Source organism: Podarcis gaigeae (genome assembly GCF_964106915.1).
Source record: "Podarcis gaigeae genome assembly, chromosome: 3".
In the NCBI taxonomy this organism is placed as follows: domain Eukaryota; kingdom Metazoa; phylum Chordata; class Lepidosauria; order Squamata; family Lacertidae; genus Podarcis; species Podarcis gaigeae.
Genome location: NC_139680.1, coordinates 100,634,633 through 100,659,661, shown reverse-complemented (window position 1 = coordinate 100,659,661; position 25,029 = coordinate 100,634,633). Strand labels below are relative to the sequence as shown.

The window sequence follows — 25,029 nt, the reverse complement described above, 5'->3', positions numbered from 1 at the left end:
CCAAGAGGTATTCTAAACAGTTTGCTAACTCAGCTATTGCATGTGTTACTATTGTTGACAACTCAAGACAGGTTAAAGATGTGTCCAAGTCAGAGACAAAGACACAACAGGGAGTTGCTAAGCATAACACTACATTCCCTAACCAAGGTAATGCAGAAGCACTCATTCCTTGGAAGTCAGACAACCAGAGAGGTACACTGGGGAAACCAGTGGCGGGTAGTTCCAAGGGTGGAACTGAAACAACAGGGGATTGTTATATGTGTAACATCTGTTTGTTTTCTTCTCCGGATCAAGCTTTGTTCACAGCGCACATTGATTCATATGGGGGAGTATGTTGCGATATGGATGCAATGCAGCTGCAAACTGCTAGCTTGGAAACAAAACATGATGGGAATTTTGGGATTGTCCGTGGGAAACAGTGGGACAGTCAGTTCACAGGGCGATGCACCGGAATTAGCTCAGAGTGCAATATGAGCTCTTGCTCTTGTACAGGAAGTTTTTGTCACTTGACTGCTGGAGTTTGAAGAGAACAGACATGTTTTCTGTAATGCTGCAAAGACAGAAATAAAAGCATGTAAATACGTTTCTGTCTATCTCCTTTTCCCTGCTGGGGAAGCAGGAGGGAGTGGGTGTGTTCTTCCCACGTTTGGGAAGAATCGCCTATCGAGACCTAGCTTGGATCCTGCTGGGGAATGCAGCCAGGGAGGTCAACAGGAGACCAAGCTGGGTGCCTGGGAGAGTTGCCAGTTTCTCCCGATAAAGGCTTGATTTCCGACACATTTAAAAGGCCATAAATTGTTTAATCAGCCAAAGATCTAGTTATAGAGAAACATTTTTGCCTGGTGCCTAAAGATATGTAATGAAGACCCAAACAGACAGAATCAAATTTCTTGACAAGTTCTGATGCATCAGTTGTACACTGGAATCTCCTTTTGAAATTCTCTTTTTGAGAACAGAAACTTTCAGGTCATCAGGGAAAGGCCATAGCTCAGAAACATCTGGTCAGTAGGAGAAGGGGCCTGCATGGGCAAAACAGTCCCATGTTTGTTTTTTGGTGTCATTGGGTAGGGCCAAAACCTTGGAGACACCAGATCTTGTGCAAAGAGGAGACTGGAAGCTTTTGCCCTGTTCTTTGCAACTTTGGACAAACTGTGGTTTACTGAAACCAAATTCAAATATTGACTTACGAAGCTGGCTTGTTTCAAGAGAACATAGGTTAACCACAGTTTAGGGTTTGGAAGTAATAACGAAGTAGAGGGAATAGGAAGCACATGAATGAAAGAATCACCTAGGTTTGTTCCCATAAAGATAACCATAGTCTAGTGGTTTTCCACCAGTGCACCATGGTTTCTGTCCCTCTTTCCTCTCCTCCCTCCTCTGATGCCTTTTTGCGTATCTGCCTCCCAAAGGCTTGCACAGCTGTTTGTTGCAGCAACCCTGGCTACAAGCTCAGCACATGAATGATGCTCTGGGGCTGGTCAGGGGGTGCTGGTTGCCAGGAGCTGAGGTTGCCTCGGAGTAAGCAAGCGGGCAAGGGAGCCCAGCCAACTACTTTGCCAGCCCTTGCTGGGAAAGGACAGACAAGTCCCAGGTCCCTGTAGGGCAGCGTAAAGTGGCACCTCTCTTTGGGGCGGGGGGCAGCTCAGAGACCAGGGGTGGCAGCAGCGGCTGCCCGGAGGATGCTCGAGGAGTGGAGGCTGAGGAAACACTCCACAAGGGAAGGTGTTCGAAAAAGGGTAAGACACTGCCAGCTCTGCAGGCAAGGGGTGACATAACTGGGATCCTCAACCCCACAGGGGTGCTGCAGAAAGAATGTAGTTGGTCAAGGGAGCCGTGGACTCATAAAGGTTGAAAACCTCTGCCACTGTCAACACAGGAATTACAATAGTGGCATATGAGTTGTCCCCAGGAAGGCTGTGGCTATGGCCAGGCTCCTAATGCACTCTGGGGCTTTTGGAAGCACACACTAAAACTGAGGATGTGGTGGACTTCTGTGTCCTTTCCAACACGGCTAAAGCTGGCTTACTTAGATCAGATGGGTAACACAAGGGGAAGTCTCCAAATTTAAACTTGCTACAACATGTTCTTTCCCTCCCCCTTTTGAAGAGAGATCTCCAGTGATCAACTGCTCTTCTGTCATAAGGTCCGCAACCAATAGATGCCCAATGGTAGGTTGATTTGCAGCATTTGATGCATTCAAACTCATAATACTATAAGCACAATACAATAAAGCACTTGCTTACCGGAGATTTGTAGTACAGCAATTCACCTCCTTTGAGTACAAACCACCGTCGTTTCCAAGTCTTTACTTTACCACCCATTTTTAACAAATATCCTGATTTTTCCAATGGCTCCTATAATTTAAAAGATATTTTTTAATGTGCTGAAGGGTAATTATGATTTATTTTATTTCCCCTAGCTATACAACTAGCTGTAATGTAGAAGTGTAAAACTTGATTGATCTGCAAGTCTTAGTGGTGTGAGTTAATAAGCCAGATGCACGGAAAAGCTTAATTGTCCATAAGAAAGAACCCATCAACACCTTGGTAATATAGCCTGCTAGCATAAGCACTGCCACATCTTCTCTCTACTCTTTGCCACTCATCTCCTAATCTATCAGTTTCATTCTCCTCCCGCTTCTCCTCTTGATGACTCTTTATAACTTATAAAAACTAAATTGTAAGTGTTTATCTTTTGCTTCAGAAAGTTAAATTTGAATTAAACACATATAACCCACATACATATGCTTTAACTGGAACAATTCATATATTTCCAGTTCCTCATTGTGCACACATCTCTACCAAATCTCTAATTTGTGTTTTGTTTCCATTCCTCCCACATCTTACATCAGACTCCTAGGCATTTTGCAATCCTACAGATGTATTCTTTTGTCTCACAAACATCTGTGGGTGGGTGGGTGAAATCTCAAAAGTCCAGGAATTTTAAAATGGGCATAAATTGCCAGTGTTCTGCCGTTTTCAATTGTATTTTCATTGCTCCTCTGTCCTAAGTAGCCTATTATGTACACGTATAATGAGAGGTTACACAGGTTTAACCTCAGAGAAAAACGTAGGAAGAAAGTATTAAGAAGTGTGGATATCACTTGTGCAGATATAGCCTAAGGAACCAAGGGCCCTGGAATAAAAGAGGCTGTACATTACTCACATTTTTCCCATTATCACTAGATGATGAGCAGGTTTTAGGCAATTTCTGTTCAGGTTCTGAATAATCTGTGTCTGTTGAGTAGGCATCAGGAGGAATAGCATAGTCACCTTCTGAGGTCATTGAAGACAGAGAGACCCCTGGATGCAAAGCAGATAATAATAATATATTTCCTGCTTGTCAAGGGTTGAACCAACAACCAAACAATCCTTGTTAGCCTGGAAGATGCAAACTATTAGAGCTTAATCAGTGTCAAATGTGAGTTGTATGAACTTTACTGTTACTGTAACATTACTTTCCCATTAGAAAGGTTGGAGATGTTCCAGAAACAGGAAAACTTCTTTAGTTCCCAGCTCTCTAAAAAAAAACAGGAACTGCAATAGTCATGTTCTATAATGCTTCTCTGGCTTACCACATCCAAGCTGTTGTTTGTCCTTTCCATAAATGCACTGACTTGGGAGTTATCGGGAGAACCCCTAGAACACTTATACTGATTCAAAAGTACTGCATTCGTATGCCTTATGCGCACCTCGTTTCATAGCCCGTGGACTCCCTGGGCCACTTCTGCTTCGAGAGTCTGATTCAGATGTCCGAGAACTGGATCGGGAACTGTCTTCTTCTTCAGACCCAGAAGAGTCATCTAAGAAAGGGTTGTTGCTGATTTGGGTTGCTTTCTAATAATGAAAATAAAATTAATGAAAATAAAATAAAATTCAAATAAAATTCAATTTACAAAGGAAATTCAGAAGGTTATGGAATCGGTACAAAGGAGAAATGGGGCCCCAATTCCAAATTATTAAGAAACAACCCAATACATTTTTGTGGTATGGGAATGTTTGGTGGGCTGGGTCTTTGTCTCTCCTCTTATGCTTCTACCTTCATGTACCAGAAGATAAAAGCCCTGCCACAGCTAAGTGTAATATTGGAGATTGTTATCCAACATTTGGTACTTCGCATTCACTTTCTTTCCATTGGTATATCTGGCTCTACTATATTTTAAATGTTACTGTTATGTTCAGGTTTCACATCTGGTGCATGAAATAATAATATGCCACCAGAAGGTTCCACCTCTTAAATATTTTGCCATTTACATTTAACAATTTAACACTCATCATATTCTAAAAGATTACTGGAAAATTACTAGCCAATCATCATACCCTGGGATTCTGACTGTAGGATCCCCACTACAACAGTTCCAAAGCAGTACCAATAACTTTTCAAGCACTTTTTTTTGCTCTGAAATGTATGAAATGTCATGTTTTTGAAATAGACCACAAGTTCATCCCCTAAATACAACTTTTAAATCAAAATCTTACCCCTTTAAGAGTGGTATAGACTGGTGTAGTCACATTCTTGTATATTAGCGATGTGTAAAGTCCTGATGAGGAATATGAAACTGAAGAGGTGGAACCTGAAATAAAAAATAATTTATATATATATATATATATATATGCTTTCGTAGATTTTCACGGGTACAGGAATGCAGGTTTTGGTGTCCTCGGGTGTCTTCCCGTGTAAAAGTTGGGGTGTCTAGGCGACGTTTCGACGAGGTCTCACTCGTCATCTTCAGGCTGGTGCTTTCGGCTTCTTGTTACTGGAACAGAGCGGGATCTCAATGTTTGAGTTCCTATAAATACTGTAGAGGGGGTGTGGTGTCTAGCCTCCAATGTTCTGGGCAGAGAGGAAGTTCCCAGGCTAGTGTGCCTTTTCTTCTTTTGTTCCTTAATTACTTGAGAGATACCTTGAGTGATTTCTTGAGTGATATCCTGGTTACCACTTAGGTGGGTCATTAGGTGTGGATTAGTTGCTAAAGTCTTTGTGTCTTGACCTCTTGAACTTTGTGAAGAGTTTTCCTGAGAAGATGGCTGTATTGCACTTAGTTGTGCTTTGGCTTGGCTTCGTGTATAGGGGCGAGCTGTGGTTTTGTGGCTTGTGTCAGCCAGATCTGTGTAGGGATTGCAGGGGGGTGCAGCATCCGGAGGTGCCACCATGGATTGGCTACTGGATGGTGTCAGTAATTCATCTGTGGAGAGGGTCTGGGTTTGGGTCTGGTGTGGTTGATTGGTGTTGGCGTTCTGTGTGCCTCTGGATCTGGTGTCAGTTTTTGTGGGGAGGGCTAATTTCCAGATGTCTGGCAAGCGGGATGTGTCGTCACGCTTGTTCATGTTGTGAGGGTGTTTCTCTATCTCGATAAAATCCAGTTGGAAAACCAAGGGATCTATGAAATACCCTGCAAAGTCTGCCCAGCCACGTACATTGGACAAACAAACAGACGAATAAATGCACGTATCGCAGAACACAAGAATGCCGTCAAAAAAGAAGAAAAAACTTCCTCTCTTTTCCAACACATGAAAGAAACAGGACACGAAATTAATTTTGCAGATTCCAAATTGCTCTTTAACACGGAACATCACCACAAGAGAATAATCATGGAAGCCATCGAGATAGAGAAACACCCTCACAACATGAACAAGCGTGACGACACATCCCGCTTGCCAGACATCTGGAAATTAGCCCTCCCCACAAAAACTGACACCAGATCCAGAGGCACACAGAACGCCAACACCAATCAACCACACCAGACCCAAACCCAGACCCTCTCCACAGATGAATTACTGACACCATCCAGTAGCCAATCCATGGTGGCACCTCCGGATGCTGCACCCCCCTGCAATCCCTACACAGATCTGGCTGACACAAGCCACAAAACCACAGCTCGCCCCTATACACGAAGCCAAGCCAAAGCACAACTAAGTGCAATACAGCCATCTTCTCAGGAAAACTCTTCACAAAGTTCAAGAGGTCAAGACACAAAGACTTTAGCAACTAATCCACACCTAATGACCCACCTAAGTGGTAACCAGGATATCACTCAAGAAATCACTCAAGGTATCTCTCAAGTAATTAAGGAACAAAAGAAGAAAAGGCACACTAGCCTGGGAACTTCCTCTCTGCCCAGAACATTGGAGGCTAGACACCACACCCCCTCTACAGTATTTATAGGAACTCAAACATTGAGATCCCGCTCTGTTCCAGTAACAAGAAGCCGAAAGCACCAGCCTGAAGATGACGAGTGAGACCTCGTCGAAACGTCGCCTAGACACCCCAACTTTTACACGGGAAGACACCCGAGGACACCAAAACCTGCATATATATATATATATATATATATATATATATATATATTCTGAAAACGCTGGATTACTTAGGGCAATTTTTCATTGAATAAAGTAATAGCCGAATAATCAGACTGTCAGATACAGATGTACAAGTTCTAAGAAGGTAAAAGAACATGTGGACAAAATGCATTCTATGAAATTTATGCATTTTTGATATGTTAATATTTTTAAATAGAACGAAGAAAAGGAGATAATTATAGCAAATTTTAAAAGCTAGTAAAAAGTAATGTAAATGGTCATGAATATAAGAAGCATGCTTGATCTAACTTAATATATATAATTAAAGAAGCAAAACATTTTCCAAAGACTGATTTGGACTCTTTTGAGACCTTTTATTTCTACAAATAGGCAAGCAAAGGATTTTTATCCTGTTTACTCTGAGGTAAGTCTCACTGAGTTGAAAAATATGTACCTGTTAAATAAATTTAAGATTTCAATCTTCAAACAGCTTTGTCACACTTACTTTTATTGAAAGAGTCCATGTTGAAGGCCTCAGAAAAGCGTAAGCCTGACTTGGCTACAGCATAAATTCTGCTTTCCTGATATACAAACAGAGGTTTTTAGAATACATTTTATTAAGCCTTTCCATAACTTTATACTGTGTTCACATTACATCTATGACCCACTGCAACTAAATTGAGATGGGAGCAGAATTAAGTTTCTTTTCAACATTAGGAAACATTTTAACAGCTGATGCCAAAAATTGATAATCTGTTATTTGCATATTTCTGCTCTAGTTCTCTATTTTTTGCAGCTATTCCTTATAAAATGTATTTCTTTCAGACATTGCTGCATTTTTCTTATTAGCAGGATTTTATGATTTTGATGGTTCAGGCAGTGGCTCGGCTTTTTACATACAGTTACATAGTTATATAGATATTTCTTTTCCTGATAGTGTTTGTATGGTTTTGTCATGGCCTTTGGCTAGTACAACAAAGCTTATATTGATTATCAGCAACATGATTTGTTCTTTACTGAAATATTTGTCATTTGATACCAATTTCTTCATATGGTAATATTTTAATGTTGTTTAATAATTACGGTTAAGCTTTAGGATGGTATCTAACTGATTTGTTCAATTTATGTAAAGATTTCCATTTACCTAAGGGAGCTTTCCCACCTCTCCTCTCTCCATATGTGTCCAATGCTGTCCCCATCTTGGTCTGGAGGGCTGGAGAAACCCCCAGAATGGCACATGGGGGAGAAAGGTCCACTGAACAAGCAGAAATCCTTGCACAGATAGAATAAGTTGGATACTGCCCATAAGGTCTATTTAGTAGTCATTTATGTGTTTTCCACTATATATTGCTATCAAAATTCAATTAACCTATAATTTGCTAAGCACCTATAATAGTTCCTGAAGTCAACAGGATGCTTGTTTGTTTAAGTAAATGTGCTTAGGACAGAAGCTAAATGTGTTTAGAACAGCTGAGATATTTTTTTTCAGAGAAATGCATACTTTTAAGATCACCTTCCACCAAACTGCATACATTAGTAACAACTACCTGTACTACTCTTTCCCTCAACTCTCCCTATCACTTTCCCTATGTAAGTCACAGCAAACAGCAATATTCTAAGTATTAAAAAGTAACTGAAAGGTAAACACAGGAAATTATAAAGTGTGCATGTCAGTGGCAGTAAATATATATCTTTGCATTTCCTACACACGCACTCTGGCCATACTAGATGAGATGGAAAACACTAACTTCCCACTCCCAGCACAACTGCCTGGATTCAAACTTTCCACCCCCAGCCCTTGATTAAATAATAAGAAGTAAGAAGTTAAAGTGGAAAATCTAGTAAAGGCTCTTCAATCAACTCATCTAATAGTGCTGTCATATTTAACTTAATGTCTTCCTGTTCTACTCCATCCGCCCTCTCTCTTGTCCTGGTTAAATTATATAACCTGTTACGAAAAGGAAGGGAAATTATAAAGGGTTTTAAAATACTATATTGTTAGTTCCACTGAAGTCGATGACAAATTTCATGAACTTGTATTGATCCTAGTCGAGCTTCTAATCTGTTCTCACATATTCTGAAGTATAAACCAAGATTTATTTATTTATTGCACTGAAAAATTAACACTTGTAACTATTTCATATGTGGTCAATTCTGACTAGAGAGATGACATGTGCTTTCAACGAAGCAACATATGCCCACGTTTAATGTTGATAGCAACATTTAGAGGATAATCCCCCCCCCCCCAAAAGTGGGAATGTGAACCATATCTGGTTAAATTAACATGCTGGAATATTATGATTTCATTTACCCAAGAGGGGAATCGATGCAGAGGAGGAGTAGGTGGCTTGCTGCTTGTCGTTTTCCTTGCATCATTAGAGTCCAAGGTTTCTGCACACTGAGTCTCACAGGAGTCATAGGTAAACAATTCCTCATTACAACTAATCTCCATCTTCTCCAGGACTTCTGTACTTTCCCCATCCACTTGATCTATGTCTGTTTCCTGAGGCTTAAAAGGACGTATCATGCTTATAGCATTTCTGTTTCTGCCAAACATTTTGTCCGAACATAGAGGAGGCTGGCTGAAATGTTTTTTTGCCAATGCTGCACTTAAAGTAAAGATGCTAGGAGTCCTTAGTTTTGGAGGCGGCAGATTAGATGGAGAATCAAGTTGTCTGCCAGACACAGAGCCTGCTGCCAGCATCAGTGCTGGATGCTTAGGAGCTAGAGCTGGCGTTAGAATTGGACTTGGAGTATTTGCCTCACTGGAAGAGGATGAATAATCTAGCCTGTGGGACTGAAACCTCTTATTCAGTTCATCTGAAAAGCTATCATGATCCTTCTTTTCGCTGAAGGATTCCAAGTTGCTCTTTCCAACTAGATGGTTCTGGTTTTTCCATGGAGACCCTTGTTGCCAAGAATATAGTTTTTTGCATATGTTTCCCTGAGCTTGGAAGCTCTCTTCTTCCAAAAAAGAACTGCTGTCATCTGATGCTGTCAAATACATTTCACTTCCAATTCTGCTATAGCCTGTGCCTTCTTCAGATGTGTGACTTGAAACAGTGGATACGCACCTAGATTTTGATCTTCCTTTGCCTCCTTCTTCCTCATCAGAGCTCCAGTCACTTACTGTAATGCAGGAGTTCTTTGATACATTACTATCTAGGTCTTTTGACTTTACTGCTTGCCTTTGTTCTGGCATGCAAGAGCTATGTTGTAGAGGTTTCAGGACTCTATTACTCCCATACATTTGGCCAAGAAGAGATGTTTCCTGGACTTCTTTCTCTGGAAAAACAGTAACAATGACATGTTTGGAAAAACTACTTTTAATGAAGGCAGCAGGTTGTAATTTATAACCAATGTGTTCATCAGCTGAAATGCACCTTTGTTTTCAATCAAGATAATTGTGATATACAGCTTACCATACAGTTCCATGTATAAGACGCCCCCATGTATAATTTGGGGGACTCCAAATTAAGAAAACACCCCTCAGCACTACCCATGTATAAGATGAGCCCCAATTTCAAACCTAATTTTTTTGGTAAAAACCCCCATAGTCTTATACATGGAAAAATACAGTATACAAATAGTATACAATATTATGTGAAACATTGGCAGCTTCATTCTAAGAAGATATGGTCAGATCTACAAATAAGTGGACCAAATCCCTGTAGAGCAGCGGTTCTCAACCTGTGGGTCCCCAAATGTTGTTGGACTACAAATCCCATCATCCCTGAGCTCTGGCCTTGCTAGCTAGGGGTGATCGGAGTTGTAGTTCAACAATATCTGGGGAGATGGAGAAAGGCTGCTGTAGACTGAGATGCTGGTTTTAATACTCCACTAGCTTTGTCAAAACTTCCTGCACATAGAAAACTAGTATAGAAAAGGAGAAAGGCAAGGCTAGACTCTTATTCCCAGAGGAAATGGGTTTAATTTTGTACATGGAGTTAATTTTGTATGTGGAGAAGCATTCAAAAATGGCTCTCACCTGCAGGTTGAAAATGTAGAGCACAGTGAGTAATTCAAAAGTGAGCGCAAAGAAAGGTCTGTCTGGGGTTTTGCAACTAGCCTAAGTACTTTTTTTGGTCATACAGAGTTTCTTTATAGAATCTGAAGGAAGGGATGATAACAATGAAAAGGCGGAGAAATATACCTCCTCTGACCATTCTACTAGTTTCTCCAGTTGTCTGCTGTGACTCTTCTGCACTGCAGCCCTACTATCCAGTTCTTGAACTGCTGTTGTGTATGTCAGCCTAAGTACACTTTCCTCAAGTAAGAACCAACTAAAATAAACAGTTTTCACTTCCAAGTATACAGGATCAGAAGGAAAGTGTAACCTACAACCTAAGCTACAAACAGGGCACACTACTTCTGCATAAGCTAAGTGACATTTCAAACCTAAAACATTTGCAGCAACATCATTGCACTTGACAAATCCAGAGCAGCACTCCTGCAATGTAAGTGCCAGATGAGTTCATCCTATCCTAAGCTTTCAGTTGCTGGTATTATAAAGTTTTGTGATCAGTGTGTTAGCACATTTGAAATACAAGGTTATTCCTATTCAAATGCAAGGACCCCAAGTTAACTAGTTTGTAGATAAGACTGAAACTGTTCTAATGTTCGCATTTAAATTTTTGATAAAACGAACACTGTTGGTCAAGACAGAAAATTAAAATATGCAGCCCTTGTAAAAGATTATATGACATATTACAATGAACAGAACACGGTGACTAAGCTTAAAATTATGAAGTTTATTAAAAATAAATTTCTGTGTCAGTTTATTCCTCAACTTAAATTATATTTTCAAAAGTTTAACGCTCTCAAGACCAGTTAGCATTCCAGCCAGGCAAAACACTCTCAAGTCACAAAGCAGGGCCAGTTGTATGTGTGACCTGGGAAGAGTTCTGAGGGCCACATAGAGAGGAATGGAGGGCTGCATTTGGCTCCAGGCCTGGGTTTCCCAATCCCTGTTCAATTGATGGGAAACATCTAGACTGTGTTTTCACTCATGAGTTCTGTAACATGCAAGTAGTTTTTAAAAGGGTGGTATTTCTGGCCAAAGTTGGTCAACAGACTTGCTTGTTATGATGCAGTTTGATAACCAGAGTCGCCAACCCATGCCCCCAGGAGGCCCCAGACTCTGAGCTTCGTTTAGAAAGAAGTAAGTCTCTAGCCCTCCTAGAAATAAAGTTAGAAATAAAATCCCACTGTTATCAATGTAAATTATTTCCAAGTAAATCTGTTTGAATCTGATTGAATTACTGGTCACTTTGAAAATTATGCCCCAAATACCTAGACTGCTATTGCCTTCATTTAGTTCAGCTTGCTTTGATGAGGAGCTGCTTGTATCGTCAGGCTTTGGAACTGGCTGAGGACTTCTTGCTCGGTTCAAGAAGCATCCAAAAGTCAAACTGCTCAGTCGTTGGCCTTCTCCAGGCTTTTGTGCTGAAGGAACAGATTTCTTCCCCTGAAGTTCTGTGCAGCAATAATTCAAATATCAAAATTCAATATATTCTGCTGTTATATACTAAAAGATTTCTTATTTATCTTGAATGCTGTAAGATCCAAGAATTTTTATATTAGCACCCATGTTTACCTGAAATTCTTTCTTTGATATTTCTATCGACTAAAGTGTGGAAAGAAAGAAACCCATAATACAGTGGTACCTCTAGTTACAAACTTAATTAGTTCTGGAGGTCTGTTCTTAACCTGAAACTGTTTTTAACTAGAGGCGTGCTTTTGCTAATGGGGCCTCTTGCTGCTGCTGCGCCGCCGGCACACAATTTCCGTTCTCATCCTGGGGCAAAGTTCTCAACTCGAGGTAACTCTTCCAGGTTAGCAGAGTTTGTAATCTGAAGCGTTTGTAACTCGAGGTACCACTGTATGAGCAAAATTTATGGAAAAAGTGAGAAGTGATGAACAGCTATCATTTATGAGGAATATTTTTTGTTCTTGCTAACCGAGAACAGGAATCTGATTCTCTACACATACAATGAAATTAGTTCTTGGCTCCTGTACCAAGACAACAACACTGGGCTTGTAGTAGCCCCCCTTCTGTCAAAAGGCCTTCTGCAATTCAGCAGTAAATAACACTGACCCCTTCTGAGGAGGAACCAAAGCTCAGTGGTAGAGCTTTGAACGCAAAAGGTCCAGATTCAATGTCTGGTATCTCTAATTGAAAGAAACAGGTATTATGTATCAGAGATCTGCTACCAATGAGAGTAGAAAGACTAGACTAATGGGACAAATCTGGTATAAAAATTACAAGACCCAGTATAGTGGATGCTCGGGTTGCGAACGTGATCCGTGCGGGAAGCACGTTCGCAACCCGCAGCGTCCACAACCCGCAGCGCCGCGTCTGCGTGGGTCGCGATTCAGTGCTTCTGTGCATGCGCAAAGCACGATTTAGCACTTCTGCGCATGCACAAGGGCCGAAACCCGGAAGTAATCTATTCCGGTATTTCTGTGTTTGGCGTGGTGCACAACCTGAAATCGTGCAACCCGAGGTATGACTGTATATAAAAAGGGGGTTGTATTTCTCTCTCTCTCTCTCTCTCTCTCCCTCTCTCTCTCTCTCTCTCTCCAAATAAAATAAACTGCATCAGTGTAGCTACAGAAACACAAAAAGAAATAATATAAATCTGAAGATGGCACATCAGTCTTCCTTAAAAAAAAAAATCAGTCTGTTTTTTCAATTGTCCTTGGAGAGAGTGATAACATTCAACTCCTGAAAAGATACCCAGGTTCTTCTTGTACTTTTCTGGCCCATAAGGGTTCATTTTTCTAAGCAGCTGTGTTTGCACTGATGAATTCTTTAGCCAAGATGAACCATAAAATATTTCACTCAAAGACTGTACATGCACTTGTAGGGAAAAAACTGTTTTTCATCAAGGCAAAAAAGCAATTCATCAAGACAAAAACAACTGCACAGAAAAAATAACCTTTATTGGCCAGAAAGGCACAAAAAGAACCAGGATATCTCTTCATGAGTTGAATGTTATCACACTCTTCATGAACAACTGAGAAAACAGACTGAATTAAAAAAAGACTAAACAGTTGAAACAGATTTTTGTCTACTGATGTCCTATCTTCAGATTTATATTATTTGGTTTTGTGTTTCTGTATCTTCATTGATGTAGTTTATATAAAGATATATAGATTATTCTAGGTCTTGTAATTGTTTATGCTTTGACTTCTAGGGATCCTCATTGTTATCGCTTTCTAACTTGGTGTAAGGCAGCTTTCTATTCCTATACTGGTTTTGAAAATGTATGTTACAAAATCTTTTCATTTCATTTTAAATCAGCAAAACCCTCAATCTGATGACTGTAAGCATTGCTACAGATCAGAAGAGACAAAGACTACATAATTCTGATTTACAAGCTTGCTTTTAAGCATCAGCAACATATTTGTCCTTTCTATTGAGTCTTCACAGTTATCAGTAGAAGAGTATATGCAAGTGGAAGAACCGATACAGCTATTATAGATATATTTTTAAGCCATTTGAAACTTCCTTTTATAGAAGTGTCTCAAGTCTGATTTAGGAATCATTGCCACCACATAATAATAATAATAATAATAATAATAATAATAATAATAATAATAATAATAATTTATACCCAGCCCATCTGGCTGGGTTTCCCAAGCCACATAAAAAATTGTGGCTGTGTCTCATGATCATCCAAGCAACTCATCCATATCTGAAAATTCCAACACTACAAAATGTACATATAACAATTTTCTAGATACTTCCTATGCAGAGGGTTAGAATATAAGCAGAGAAACAACATCTGAAGGAATCTTAAGTCTAGGTTTTAGAAAATGGGCACAAACAAGTGATCTAATTCCACTGTGGCATCTACCTAAAAATGAAATCTGCAATGGATAAATAATGCAAAGGAAGCTAGAGGTCCCAACTTCATATTTTCCTATTATGGGCATGGGAAATATATGTAGCAGGTGATTCTCACCAGTAGTGTTGCATGGGTTGCCAACACCCAGGGCAGAGAAGGTATTGCGTCTCCTAGTGTGCTGAAGTGAGTGGGAGCGTCTCTACTGAAGCTCAGGGCAATGGGCAGAGGATGCTGGCTGTGGGCAGGATGGAGGTGCTGGCCATCGTCAAGCCATCAAGGCACCTCCATGCAGCACTGCTGCTGTTGCCAGATGGAGCCACAGAGAAGTGGTGGGACATGCATGCGCACCTCCTCAGGCTGGGGCGCCACCACCACCATGTGTCTGGCCATCCACCTGTCTCCCCTGCCATGGACAGGGTGCTTGCAGCCAGCCTAGCACTCTTACCAGTGCAGCAGACCTGGGCTCAAATGGGAGAAAAAAGTGAGCAAGAATTCCAAGGATCCAGTGTGTGAGTTGCGCATGGACACGTTTCTTCCCCTCTCTATGCGTGTGCGGAAGGACTGAATTCGTGAGCGGTAAAGAATATTTCAAGAAAGGGGCCCACAACAGTAGCCAAGGCTCAGAGTTGGGGAAGGATTCCTCATCCAACTTCCACCCATAAAAATTCTGTGCCCAGGGCACAAACATTAGCACAGAATACAACCTGTTATAAATACTTACATACTCAATGTAAAGGCATGCTGGCTAATGTTCTAATAATGAAACACAGTACATAACACTTAAAGCTGTTTTCAGATAATCTTCCACATCTACCTTGCAATTTAGTCTGCAATATCCTCATCTCTTCAGTTTGGTTTTGATTTAACATGCGAAGGTTCTGATTTTCCACTTCTAGCTGAAAGCATATAGACATAAGCTCCTTTTCATGAGTAGAAACACTGAAAAACATTGCATCCAGAGAAAAGCCATTTCCCCCTATCTTATATGTATGAATAGTTCAAAATACTGCTTCAGGTAGGTTGGTAATATTCAAACCATACTTGTGTATGTTTGCCACATCTGAAAACATAGACTAGATGGCCCTTGTGAACCCTTCCAACTCTACAATTCTATAGTTTCTAGGTTCCTATTTCTTCATTTAGAAAAATTCTACATGTTATGGTTGCCACAAAACCTTAAGACAGAAAAAGGCACTAAAACCAATCCATTCTCTTCATCATCAACCACCTAATTTTAATAGGGAGAAATGTAAAGTATTGCACTTGGGCAAAAAAAAAATGAGAGGCACAAATACAAGATGGGTGACACCTGGCTTGAGAGCAGTACATGTGAAAAGGATCTTGGAGTCTTGGTTGACCACAAACTTGACATGAGCCAACAGTGTGATGCGGCAGCTAAAAAAGCCAATGCAATTCTGGGCTGCATCAATAGGAGTATTGCATCTAGATCAAGGGAAGTAATAGTGCCACTGTATTCTGCTCTGGTCAGACCTCACCTGGAGTACTGTGTCCAGTTCTGGGCATCACAGTTCAAGAAGGACACTGACAAACTGGAACGTGTCCAGAGGAGGGCAACCAAAATGGTCAAAGGCCTGGAAACGATGCCTTATGAAAAATGGCTAAGGGAGCTGGGCATGTTTAGCCTGGAGAAGAGGAGGTTAAGGGGTGATATGATAGCCATGTTCAAATATATAAAAGGATGTCACATAGAGGAGGGAGAAAGGTTGTTTTCTGCTGCTCCAGAGAAGCGGATACGGAGCAATGGATCCAAACTACAAGAAAGAAGATTCCACCTAAACATTAGGAAGAACTTCCTGACAGTAAGAGCTGTTCGACAGTGGAATTTGCTGCCAAGGAGTGTGGTGGAGTCTCCTTCTTTGGAGGTCTTTAAGCAGAGGCTTGACAACCATATGTCAGGAGTGCTCTGATGGTGTTTCCTGCTTGGCAGGGGGTTGGACTCGATGGCCCTTGTGGTCTCTTCCAACTCTATGATTCTATGATTCTACGATCAAAAGTATTTTCTTATTTCTAATGCACGGAAAGGGGGGAATCCTAATTATCTTTAAATTCCCCCTCTCTGATTCTTTGGAGAAAAGCAGTTACGGTACTGCATCTGGGATAGCACATCCTCTTTTCAAGCTGCCTATTTCCCACAGATGATTAACATATGTGTGAATGACCAGAAGGACTAGTAAATATTTTTACATTGATATGTAAAATTGGTGGACTTATCTGGACAGCTGCTAATAACTCACTTTTTCATTTTTATTAGTGAGTAGATAAGTTGGGAAATTGCAGTTGTGTGCTAATGGAACATGAATTAGGCCACTAAGATTTTCATCTGTGCATAGTTTTGAGTTGCCATTTTGTTGGCAGAGTATCAGTGAACCTCACAATGAAAAAAATGTTAACCATATAATGCCTGCTACATTTTCAAGCATTTAATTTTTTCCTACTTGTACTGATACATTTCTATTGATTTCAAGTGTTTGCAGCTCATCTTTGATACATTTTTCTCACAGCACTCACCTCATGGAGCTTGACAGTCACCCATTCTTTTATCTTGGCAGCTTTTTCTTCTATAATTTTTGCCTCTTGTATTCTTATTTGCTTCTGAAAAAATGACAGACCCAGCTCTTTTGAAGCTTGCATTCTTGACCCCAAGAAACTTTTTTTGTCCACCCAACAATTGGCATTATACAATTAAAGCAGTATCTGATGCTTACGAAAACAGCCGACAACTCTCATCCCCTTACAAAAAGCCACTCTTGTAGAAACAACAAAAACCAATACCTCCACTAAAAATCCAGATCCTCAACCACAAAAGTGACCCCAGTCTCTCCTCCAGCTAATGAGAAAGCATCAATTGCCCTTGTACAAGTTTTATAGGGAAGGAACAAGACATCAGTACATTAACACTATGGCTGCTGCTGCTGTGCTGGGACTAGATTGGATCTCAGTGCTATTATGGCAACACATTATATGTTGGCAGGCTCAAGTCTGATCTTCTGCAAAGCTGCTTTATGAAGTTTTAAGAATTCCACCCCACCCCTCAAAAAAGGAACAGTTGCTCCAGGAATCAAAATAATACAGTGTTTCAAGAAAGCAGAAAGTTTGCCCCCAACACAATTTTTAAAAACACAACTTTAAGGGCCCAAACAACTAGAAAAGGTCCCATTGAAAATCTCCTTCTCAGACACATGCCATGCAATATAGTCATCCACATTTACATTTCTGATCAAAATTTGAGATATGAATAGATATCTTTACAGAATCTGATTACTTTTTCCAACAAGGCTTTCAGTGGAAGAAAATCTAGAAGGTATGGATTCTTTTCCCTACTTTGGTTCTTATCTGTTATACAACAAATTATAAATGTAGGTAACTGAGGGACAGCCATATCATTTCCAACCTGTTCTGCAAGCTGTTCTTCCAAATTATGTATAATGTCATCTTTCTCCTGCACCAGTGTCTCCAGATCTTGACATCTCTTATATAGTCTTGTCTCTGACTCACTGGTTTGGACATTAGCAGCTTTTAGTTTCTCCTCCATAATTTGCACCTAAAAGTTAGAACATAGCACTATATATGAAAACTGTTTACACCACAGAAATAAAAATAAGAAGAGAACCATGTATGCCACCTTGAGTAATTTTGGTAATTCCCCCTTTCCTTTGCAGCCCCCAGGTCTATTTCCCACACAGTTCTGGAGGATACTATTTCCTTCTGGGACAACTTTTTGGATGGACACCATGGATTGCAGGAGGAATAAGCAGAAATCGCCTCCCACTACTTCGATCAGCAGGACAGTTCTTTGAGTAGAGTGCCTCCCAAGAATAGTCTGGATCACCAGTATATACAACGATGAATGAACACCAGTGTTTATAATTACTATTAAAAAGTTTAGCAGGGATTATTTAAGGCATGCAATTTATTTTGAACTCATAGAGAAAATGTTTTAACTATTCCTGAAAAAATAGAAAGCAGATTACTTTTAAGATAGAAATTTGTTAAATTGTTTTCTGAGTCAAATTGTCTAGTCCACCAATATTGTTGCCTGCTTGCTCAAGCCATTTGTGAGCTGAGACCAGCATCTGCCATTGCACTGTGCTTAACCAACTACAAAATTCAACAGAGCTGCTTTAGCTGCATGCACATTCCCCCTGCAAAACACCAGCATGTATACACAGGCAGTGATGGCTCCTTGCTAAGATTCCCTGGTTGGGGAACAGTGAACCATGACACGTGTGGACAATCTCAACACTCTCTGTTACTACGAGTTAACCTTCGTTTCCAAAATTTGTTTACTTTGCGAAACGGGATTAGATCTACTTTGCTTCTCTACTATTTACTGTAAATTGCATTTCCACAGTGGTTTTCATAGAGATTCCTTACAATAAAATTGTACAGCCACCTTCTGCTATTTTATTTTGTTCTGTTTAATATACTCAGCCTAGTAAGGGAACCACGGTTCTTCTTGGCCCATTTCCAAAAATTCCAAAATTTTGAATCAGGGTCCTGTAAGAACCAGTGCAAAAAGTGGAAGAACTCCCATGAATAATCAGAACAGCTGGATTATACGAACGTTATGAGTCTGCTGGATCAGGCCAATTTGTTCTAGCATTCTGTTCTCACAATGACCATCCCCTGCTTTTCACAAACATGACACTGCTGTTCACAGAACGCTGCAGGCAGGGCATAAAGGTTGAAGTCTTCTGCTAGTATTGCATGCATTCTGCCTCTGAACAGGGGCATTCCACTTAGTTACCCTAGTTTGTTTGTTTATTGCTATGCTACTTTTCATCAATGCAGCTAACATCAAACCCATCAATGCAGCTAACAAAATAAAAAGTTACCATACATTCAAAAGGCAATATAAAACTACATTAAAAAGTACCAGAAGAGAGTAACAGAACAGATTACAGCAATATTCAAAACATCTTCAAAAGCTAAACATCTTCAAAAGTTTAGTTAATAGCCATTGAGAGATCTATTCTCAGTGAATCTGTCTAATCCCCCTTTAAAGTCATCTAATCCAGTAGCGATCACTACATGCTGTGGCAGCAAATTCCATAAGTTAATGATGCATTGTGTGAAAAACGAATTTCTTTTGTCTGTCATGAATCTACTGCGAATGGATTCACTGGATGACCACAAGTTCTGGTACTGTGAGAGAGGAAGAAAATTATTTCTGTCTACTTTCTCCAAAACCTTTAAATAATTCCACAAACTTCTATCAAGTGTCCCCTTAATTGTCCTAAAACTAAAAATTGAAACAGTCCCAAATATTGCACAGAATGTGCTCTAATCCATGGATCATTTTGACTTTTTGAAAATATTTTGTATCTTTGCAACATCTGAGATGGAGTGACCAAACCGATACAACAGACAAGATCCCCAGCATAGATACACATGGGTAGTTTATGAAGGTCCTGCTTCTGTAACATGTCTAATATTAATTGCATAAACTATTATATTATGTTTTTGGCTAAATATTTAACAGTGCCCTGGTAACCGTTGCATGGATAATTCAATCAAAGCATTATTTGTGAGATCTTCTCAAATAATAGGTGGGGCGGGGGGAATTACTTAAAGGTTAATTCCATGAAACAAGTGAAAGCAGTCCCACATTTTTTCACTTTCTTGCAAAGAGATGGGGGAAATTGCAGAAAAGGAAGGGGTGAGAGTTTCGCTGGGCAAAAACATTTGCATGCCCCTCTAACCAGTTCTGCTCAAGACTATTTTGAACTTTTCCCTGACTACTTTAGACCATGTGTGGGCATGAATGTTTATAAAAGACAGAATGCAGAAGAGAAGCTAAATGCAAACTACCAATTTATTGAGTTAAAAGGTTTTAGGGCCAACCTTGTAATAATTTGTCAACAAAGACATTTACAGGCACAGAGCATGTCTATTTTAAACAAGAACAATAAATAAATTTAAGCCCTAAAACACCCTTTTCTCCTTTTGTATAAACATAGCTTATAATAGAGCATGTGGTCAAGTGTTGGAAAAGCTGAATATGCCTAACAACTCTGCTAAAGATAAAAGTCAAGGCTCAGTTATCTATAAATTGCTAGCATATTTGCAGAGGCACTCAGGCTAGGCCATGAAAGCATTACAAGGCAGGCATACCAAGAGGGATTCATGCTGCTCAGTTGATATTATCTTCCTATTTAAATTCAGCCTCGTCAGGGAAATAAATCTGGAACGATCCTAGCAGTTTCTAATTAAATCTGAAGAACCAAAGCTTCTGTCCATAGCAAATTTGCAATCTCTCAAGTTTATGGAACTGTCTCCACTCCTACCTAGGATTTCTTCACACTTCTATATAAATATCATGTTCATGTAGGAAATTGTGCACACCATCACATATGATGATCACAAATCTGTTGTTTTGCAATTTGTAGACATAAAGGGCTCTATTTCCAATCAAAGCTTTCTGATGTATTCCTATGGTAAAATACAAATGTATGCCCAAGGCCAACGGCACTGGGAAACTGAAACCCTGGAGAGCTGCTGCCAGTCAGTGTTAGCCTGCAGGAACTCTTGAAATAGGGCTGGCACAGGATTTGTTGGATTCTCAACTGGCCCTGTTGTGACAACCTGGGAGCTGGCATAGCAAAAAATGCTTTTCCCCCTGCCCCTAGTTTTCCACCCTGGCAAGAACGAGTGGTGGGCCTGTGGAAGTACTTATACTGATCTATTAAGCCCCGCTGCTGCCAGCCAAGGATTTTGATTGCCCATTAAAACTTGACTGAATAATGGGTTAAAATATGATTTTAAAATATAAATGCAGGTGGTAACCATTTTGCACTCATCCAATTGATGTGTCACCACCAATGCATGAGTCGTTTTCAGCCCCGGAAGGGGACAGAACGGGGGTTGGGTTGCCTGTAAAATAAATTTACATTAGGTTACATTAGGTTAAATTCAGAACATTGCTGCTACTGTACATAATTCTACATTATGAACATACCTGCTGAAAAGCTTTTTCTGCTTGTCGATCTGCATCAATCACTTGCTTTTCAAGTTGCTGCATCTGGAAAGAGACAGTTTAGTAGAAATAAAAATGAGATGCATGCTCCCTTGGTTGCTATCAATGGAAGTATTCTTCTTCGTCATAATATATAGCACTTTTTCTAAGGAATCAAAGAGATTCATATACATTAACTTGAGGGTCCATACAACAGTCTTATAAAAGTAGACGAATATTATTGCCATATTGCAGTCGAAGGTGGGTGGACCTAATTGTTAACAGCCTACCTTAGACCACCCAGAGAGTTCATGACTGAGGATCAAATCTATCACTTGGAAGGTTAGCAAGGTTTAAAAAATTTAATAGCAACTCCAGGGAAGGTGATTCTCATAAAGCCTAGCACATGGGGAGGGCAGGTTTAACCCTCCCTAACTGGGATCCTGAAGAAAATCACCCTCCACACACAGCACTATGACTCTTAGCCTTGGGGGTGAGAAGAACTCCGATTAGGGTCAGTAAAAGCTCCCCCTCCCCCAGCTAATGGGAGCAGTGCAATGTCACAACAGGATTGATGGATAAAACGTCCCATCCCTGTGTACTGTGGTATTGATAAAAATCAGAGGGCTCTGCACCTACTTTTTTTAAAAACCCAATGTGCTTCTGAATTGCATCTTTAGTATCACCTGTAGCTTAGCCTTGACCTAAGCTAAGATTTGAATGAGGTATTTCTTGGTTCATAGCTTCTATCACATAACCCACTATAAATGAGACTAAAGGTAACTCCAAAAAGAACTGAAGTAAAAAGCAAGTGTTGTATGTTATACTGAACAAGGTAATTTTATACATATCTACATGGGAGCCATAATGAATTCAATGAGGCTTACTTCTTAATAGACATAAATATGATTGGGCTCTTAATAATATTAAAGCCAGCATATCAGCTGATAAGCAAATGGCATGCATGAAACTCAGTGTTGATCTTTTGTATTCGAACCTGTCTTAGGGGAAGTATTTGGACAGTAGCTATTCCAGTTTATCCAACAGCATTCAGACATTATATTCTGCAAATGCTCGCCACAGTTTAATGAGCCAAACTGGGCCACAGGATCTTGTGTCCCCGTTCCCCTCATTTTAGAATTTCCACCAGCACTTTTACCATGGGTCACCTGATCATTCCTAAACATGTGGTTCTAAATCCCAGTTCAGAAACCAGCAAAAATTTAGCCATCTAGTCCAGTGCATGTTTGTGACTATGATCAGCAAAAATATACCCAGCTAAATTCATGTCTGGGGCTTAAGATGGAGAAAAGAATAAAACTGAAATCAGCCCCAAGTTGAATTGTTAATGGAGCATGCACTTAGAAAATAGCTCTCAGCTAGTTAATAAATTAATGCCAATACCAAATTGTAGCTCCTTGTAAAGTTGATTGTGTCAAGAAAGTATGTTAAGTAGTTTTGCATGAGTTCACAGTATGGATAAATCGGACCGCTTTCTGGCAGCATCTAAGCTCTGATCTTGTAACCTGGACATTTACCTGAACACTCTCAGATTCATGAAGTGTACAAGGTGCTCTAACTGTATGCTCAAAAACAGATATTTTAGCTGTCAGCATAGAAACTGGCTAATGTTTCAAGTTGGGTATTTTTTTACTGACAAAACTACCAGGAAGAGGAATTGTTGAAAGCTCTAAGAAGGATGTTCAGGTGTTTTACTACAGACTGTCCTTAACTACTGCCACCCAAACAACATGTTAAAATTGGGTGGAGAACCACCAGTCCACAGGTTGATTCTGGCTCATAGCCCATTCCTGTCTGGCCTCATGACTTCTGCTTCTCGGCCTCATTCCTCACTATTTCCATGCTGGGAACACGGAAGCCTCTTTCTCCCCACCTCGCACAGGAGCCAAATGAGCTGCTGGAATAGGTACAGAAATATCTGTCCCTCCTCTAGTACCCCTGGAGTGGTGTGAGCAGGGAGGAAGATAAGGCTCTCTTTCTCTGCATAGAAAGGAAGCTCAAAAGAGAGAGAAAGGGGTGGCAAAGAGAGTGAAATGCATGGTCCTCCCATTTTTGCTTCAGCCCCAGCCAATGCCAGTATGTTGCCCTTGGGAGATTACCCTGAGGGAACATCCTTTACATTAAGAAAGGTTCCCTATCTGCTTTAAAACTTAAATCCACATGGCTTGCTCAGCTCACTTTTTCCTGGGTTGGTGGCCACAGAAAAATCTTCTACTGGCTATTATTCCTGGTTGATTATTTGTGCATTTTTATTTATTTAAGTTTCTCATTTTGCTTTCTTGTTTTATTTCTAAGTGCACTTTTCCTCTTCATCCTATTCTTCACTTACACAAGTCTCTTGAAATGATCTTGTCCTGATGTTTCTCTGCTTCTAAACTATCTACTTTTTTCTTAACCCTCTCTCAATCTTTACTCCTTCTAATCTTCCTTCTCTATTGTAAATTTTTACTCTCTAATTCAGTTTGGAGATCTACCATTTGGGCAGGATTCAACTTAATAGCTGTGCTAGCAGGAGCCAGAACAAGTCCCAATAGCACAATGGGGCTCCCTCTTTCCTTCCCCCACACCCTCCTCAAATCACCCTGGGGGGTCAGGAGAACTCTTAGAGTACTGTACAGAGGGAGAGGGAGCTAATTTCACCAGACAAGCAGAAACACTTGTGCTGATGCAGCAATCTCCTTAGGTCTACTTTGAATTCTGCCCTTTGTCACTTGTTTGCAAAACATTTTGAGGATAAAATTGCTTGCCTCCACCAAGATCTTAACTCCAAAGTTATAGCAGATGGATCTCATGGGTGTCCAGAGCACAGTCTAGTCTTGTTGTGTTGAATGAGTTTCAGTTAGTAATGCTCAAGGATGTGGCCAAGGGCAAATACTTGCGCTCTGGACTCTTGGCTGATAAAAACCAGTAGAGAGGGGACGTAAGTGATTCATGCTTCCTTGGAAGACAGGGTGGTCCTTGCTTGCTTTAAGGAGGCAGTGGTAAAATCACTCCTCAAGAAATGCTCCCTGGATTCAGAAAATCTAAGTAACTACCAGCCAGTTTCTAATCTCCCTTTCTTGGGCAAGGTTCTTGAGCAGGTGATCTCAGACCAGATTCAGGTACTTTTGGAGGAAACTGATTTTCTAGAGCCATTTCAATCACGTTTTAGGCCTGTGAAACTGGCACAGAAACTGCTTTGGTCACCCTATATGATGACCGGTGTCAGGAGAGAAATGAGAGAAATGTGTCCCTGTTAATTCTCCTCAACCTCTCAGTGGCTTTCAATACCAACAATCATGGTGTCCATATGGAGTGGCTGTCAGAGAAGAGTTGGTGGCACTGCTTTGTGGTAGTGCTGGTTTCCAGAGAGTGTAGCTTGGGGAGTGTTCTTTAGCCCTGCGGAACCTTCAATGTGGGGTTCTTCAAAGTTCAATTTTATTCCCTATGCTGTTTAACATCTACATTAAACCTCTGTGTGGGGTTATCTGGAGTTTTGGAGTACATTGTCTATGATATGCTGATGACACAAAGCTCTGTTTCTTTTTTACAGCTGCAGGTGAGGCAGTGGATATGCTAGATTATTGTCTTATCTTGGTAATCGATTGGATGCAAACTGAAGCTCAATCCATATAAAATGGAGGCACTGTTAGTGGGCAGTTCCATAGACTCGATGGCTGGGAGATTTAGGAGTGGGTACACAGCTTGGACTTACTTCTGAATCTTTTGCTGCCACGAGGCTTAGGTGGCCTCCACAGTGCAGAGCGCCTTCCACCAGTTCCTGTTGGTGGCCCAATTATGCCCCTGCTGGACAGGGACAGCCTAACTACTGTTGTCTATGCTCTGGTAACCTCTAGGTTCGATTACTGCAATGCATCATACATAGGACTGTCTCTGAAGA

At 40.5% G+C, this 25,029-nt stretch overlaps 1 protein-coding gene across 3 annotated transcripts in view; it reads right to left on the bottom strand.

Moving 5' to 3' along the window:
* Positions 1 to 25,029, bottom strand: part of PLEKHH2 (pleckstrin homology, MyTH4 and FERM domain containing H2) — a 68,041-nt gene that overhangs the window by 25,406 nt on the left and 17,606 nt on the right. The window contains exons 3-13 of one of the 3 annotated variants that reach the window (XM_083733062.1): positions 21,132 to 21,194; positions 17,565 to 17,714; positions 16,682 to 16,765; positions 14,967 to 15,048; positions 11,592 to 11,774; positions 8,611 to 9,584; positions 6,805 to 6,880; positions 4,479 to 4,573; positions 3,692 to 3,836; positions 3,166 to 3,302; positions 2,244 to 2,354 (exon numbers count right to left, since the gene is read on the bottom strand). In XM_083733062.1, coding sequence (XP_083589188.1) covers positions 2,244 to 2,354; positions 3,166 to 3,302; positions 3,692 to 3,836; positions 4,479 to 4,573; positions 6,805 to 6,880; positions 8,611 to 9,584; positions 11,592 to 11,774; positions 14,967 to 15,048; positions 16,682 to 16,765; positions 17,565 to 17,714; positions 21,132 to 21,194 — 2,100 coding nt within the window. Of the gene's footprint in view, positions 1 to 2,243; positions 2,355 to 3,165; positions 3,303 to 3,691; positions 3,837 to 4,478; positions 4,574 to 6,804; positions 6,881 to 8,610; positions 9,585 to 11,591; positions 11,775 to 14,966; positions 15,381 to 16,158; positions 16,766 to 17,564; positions 17,715 to 21,131; positions 21,195 to 25,029 lie in introns of all 3 variants that reach the window. The other 2 variants (XM_083733063.1, XM_083733064.1) reach the window with 2 other exon arrangements.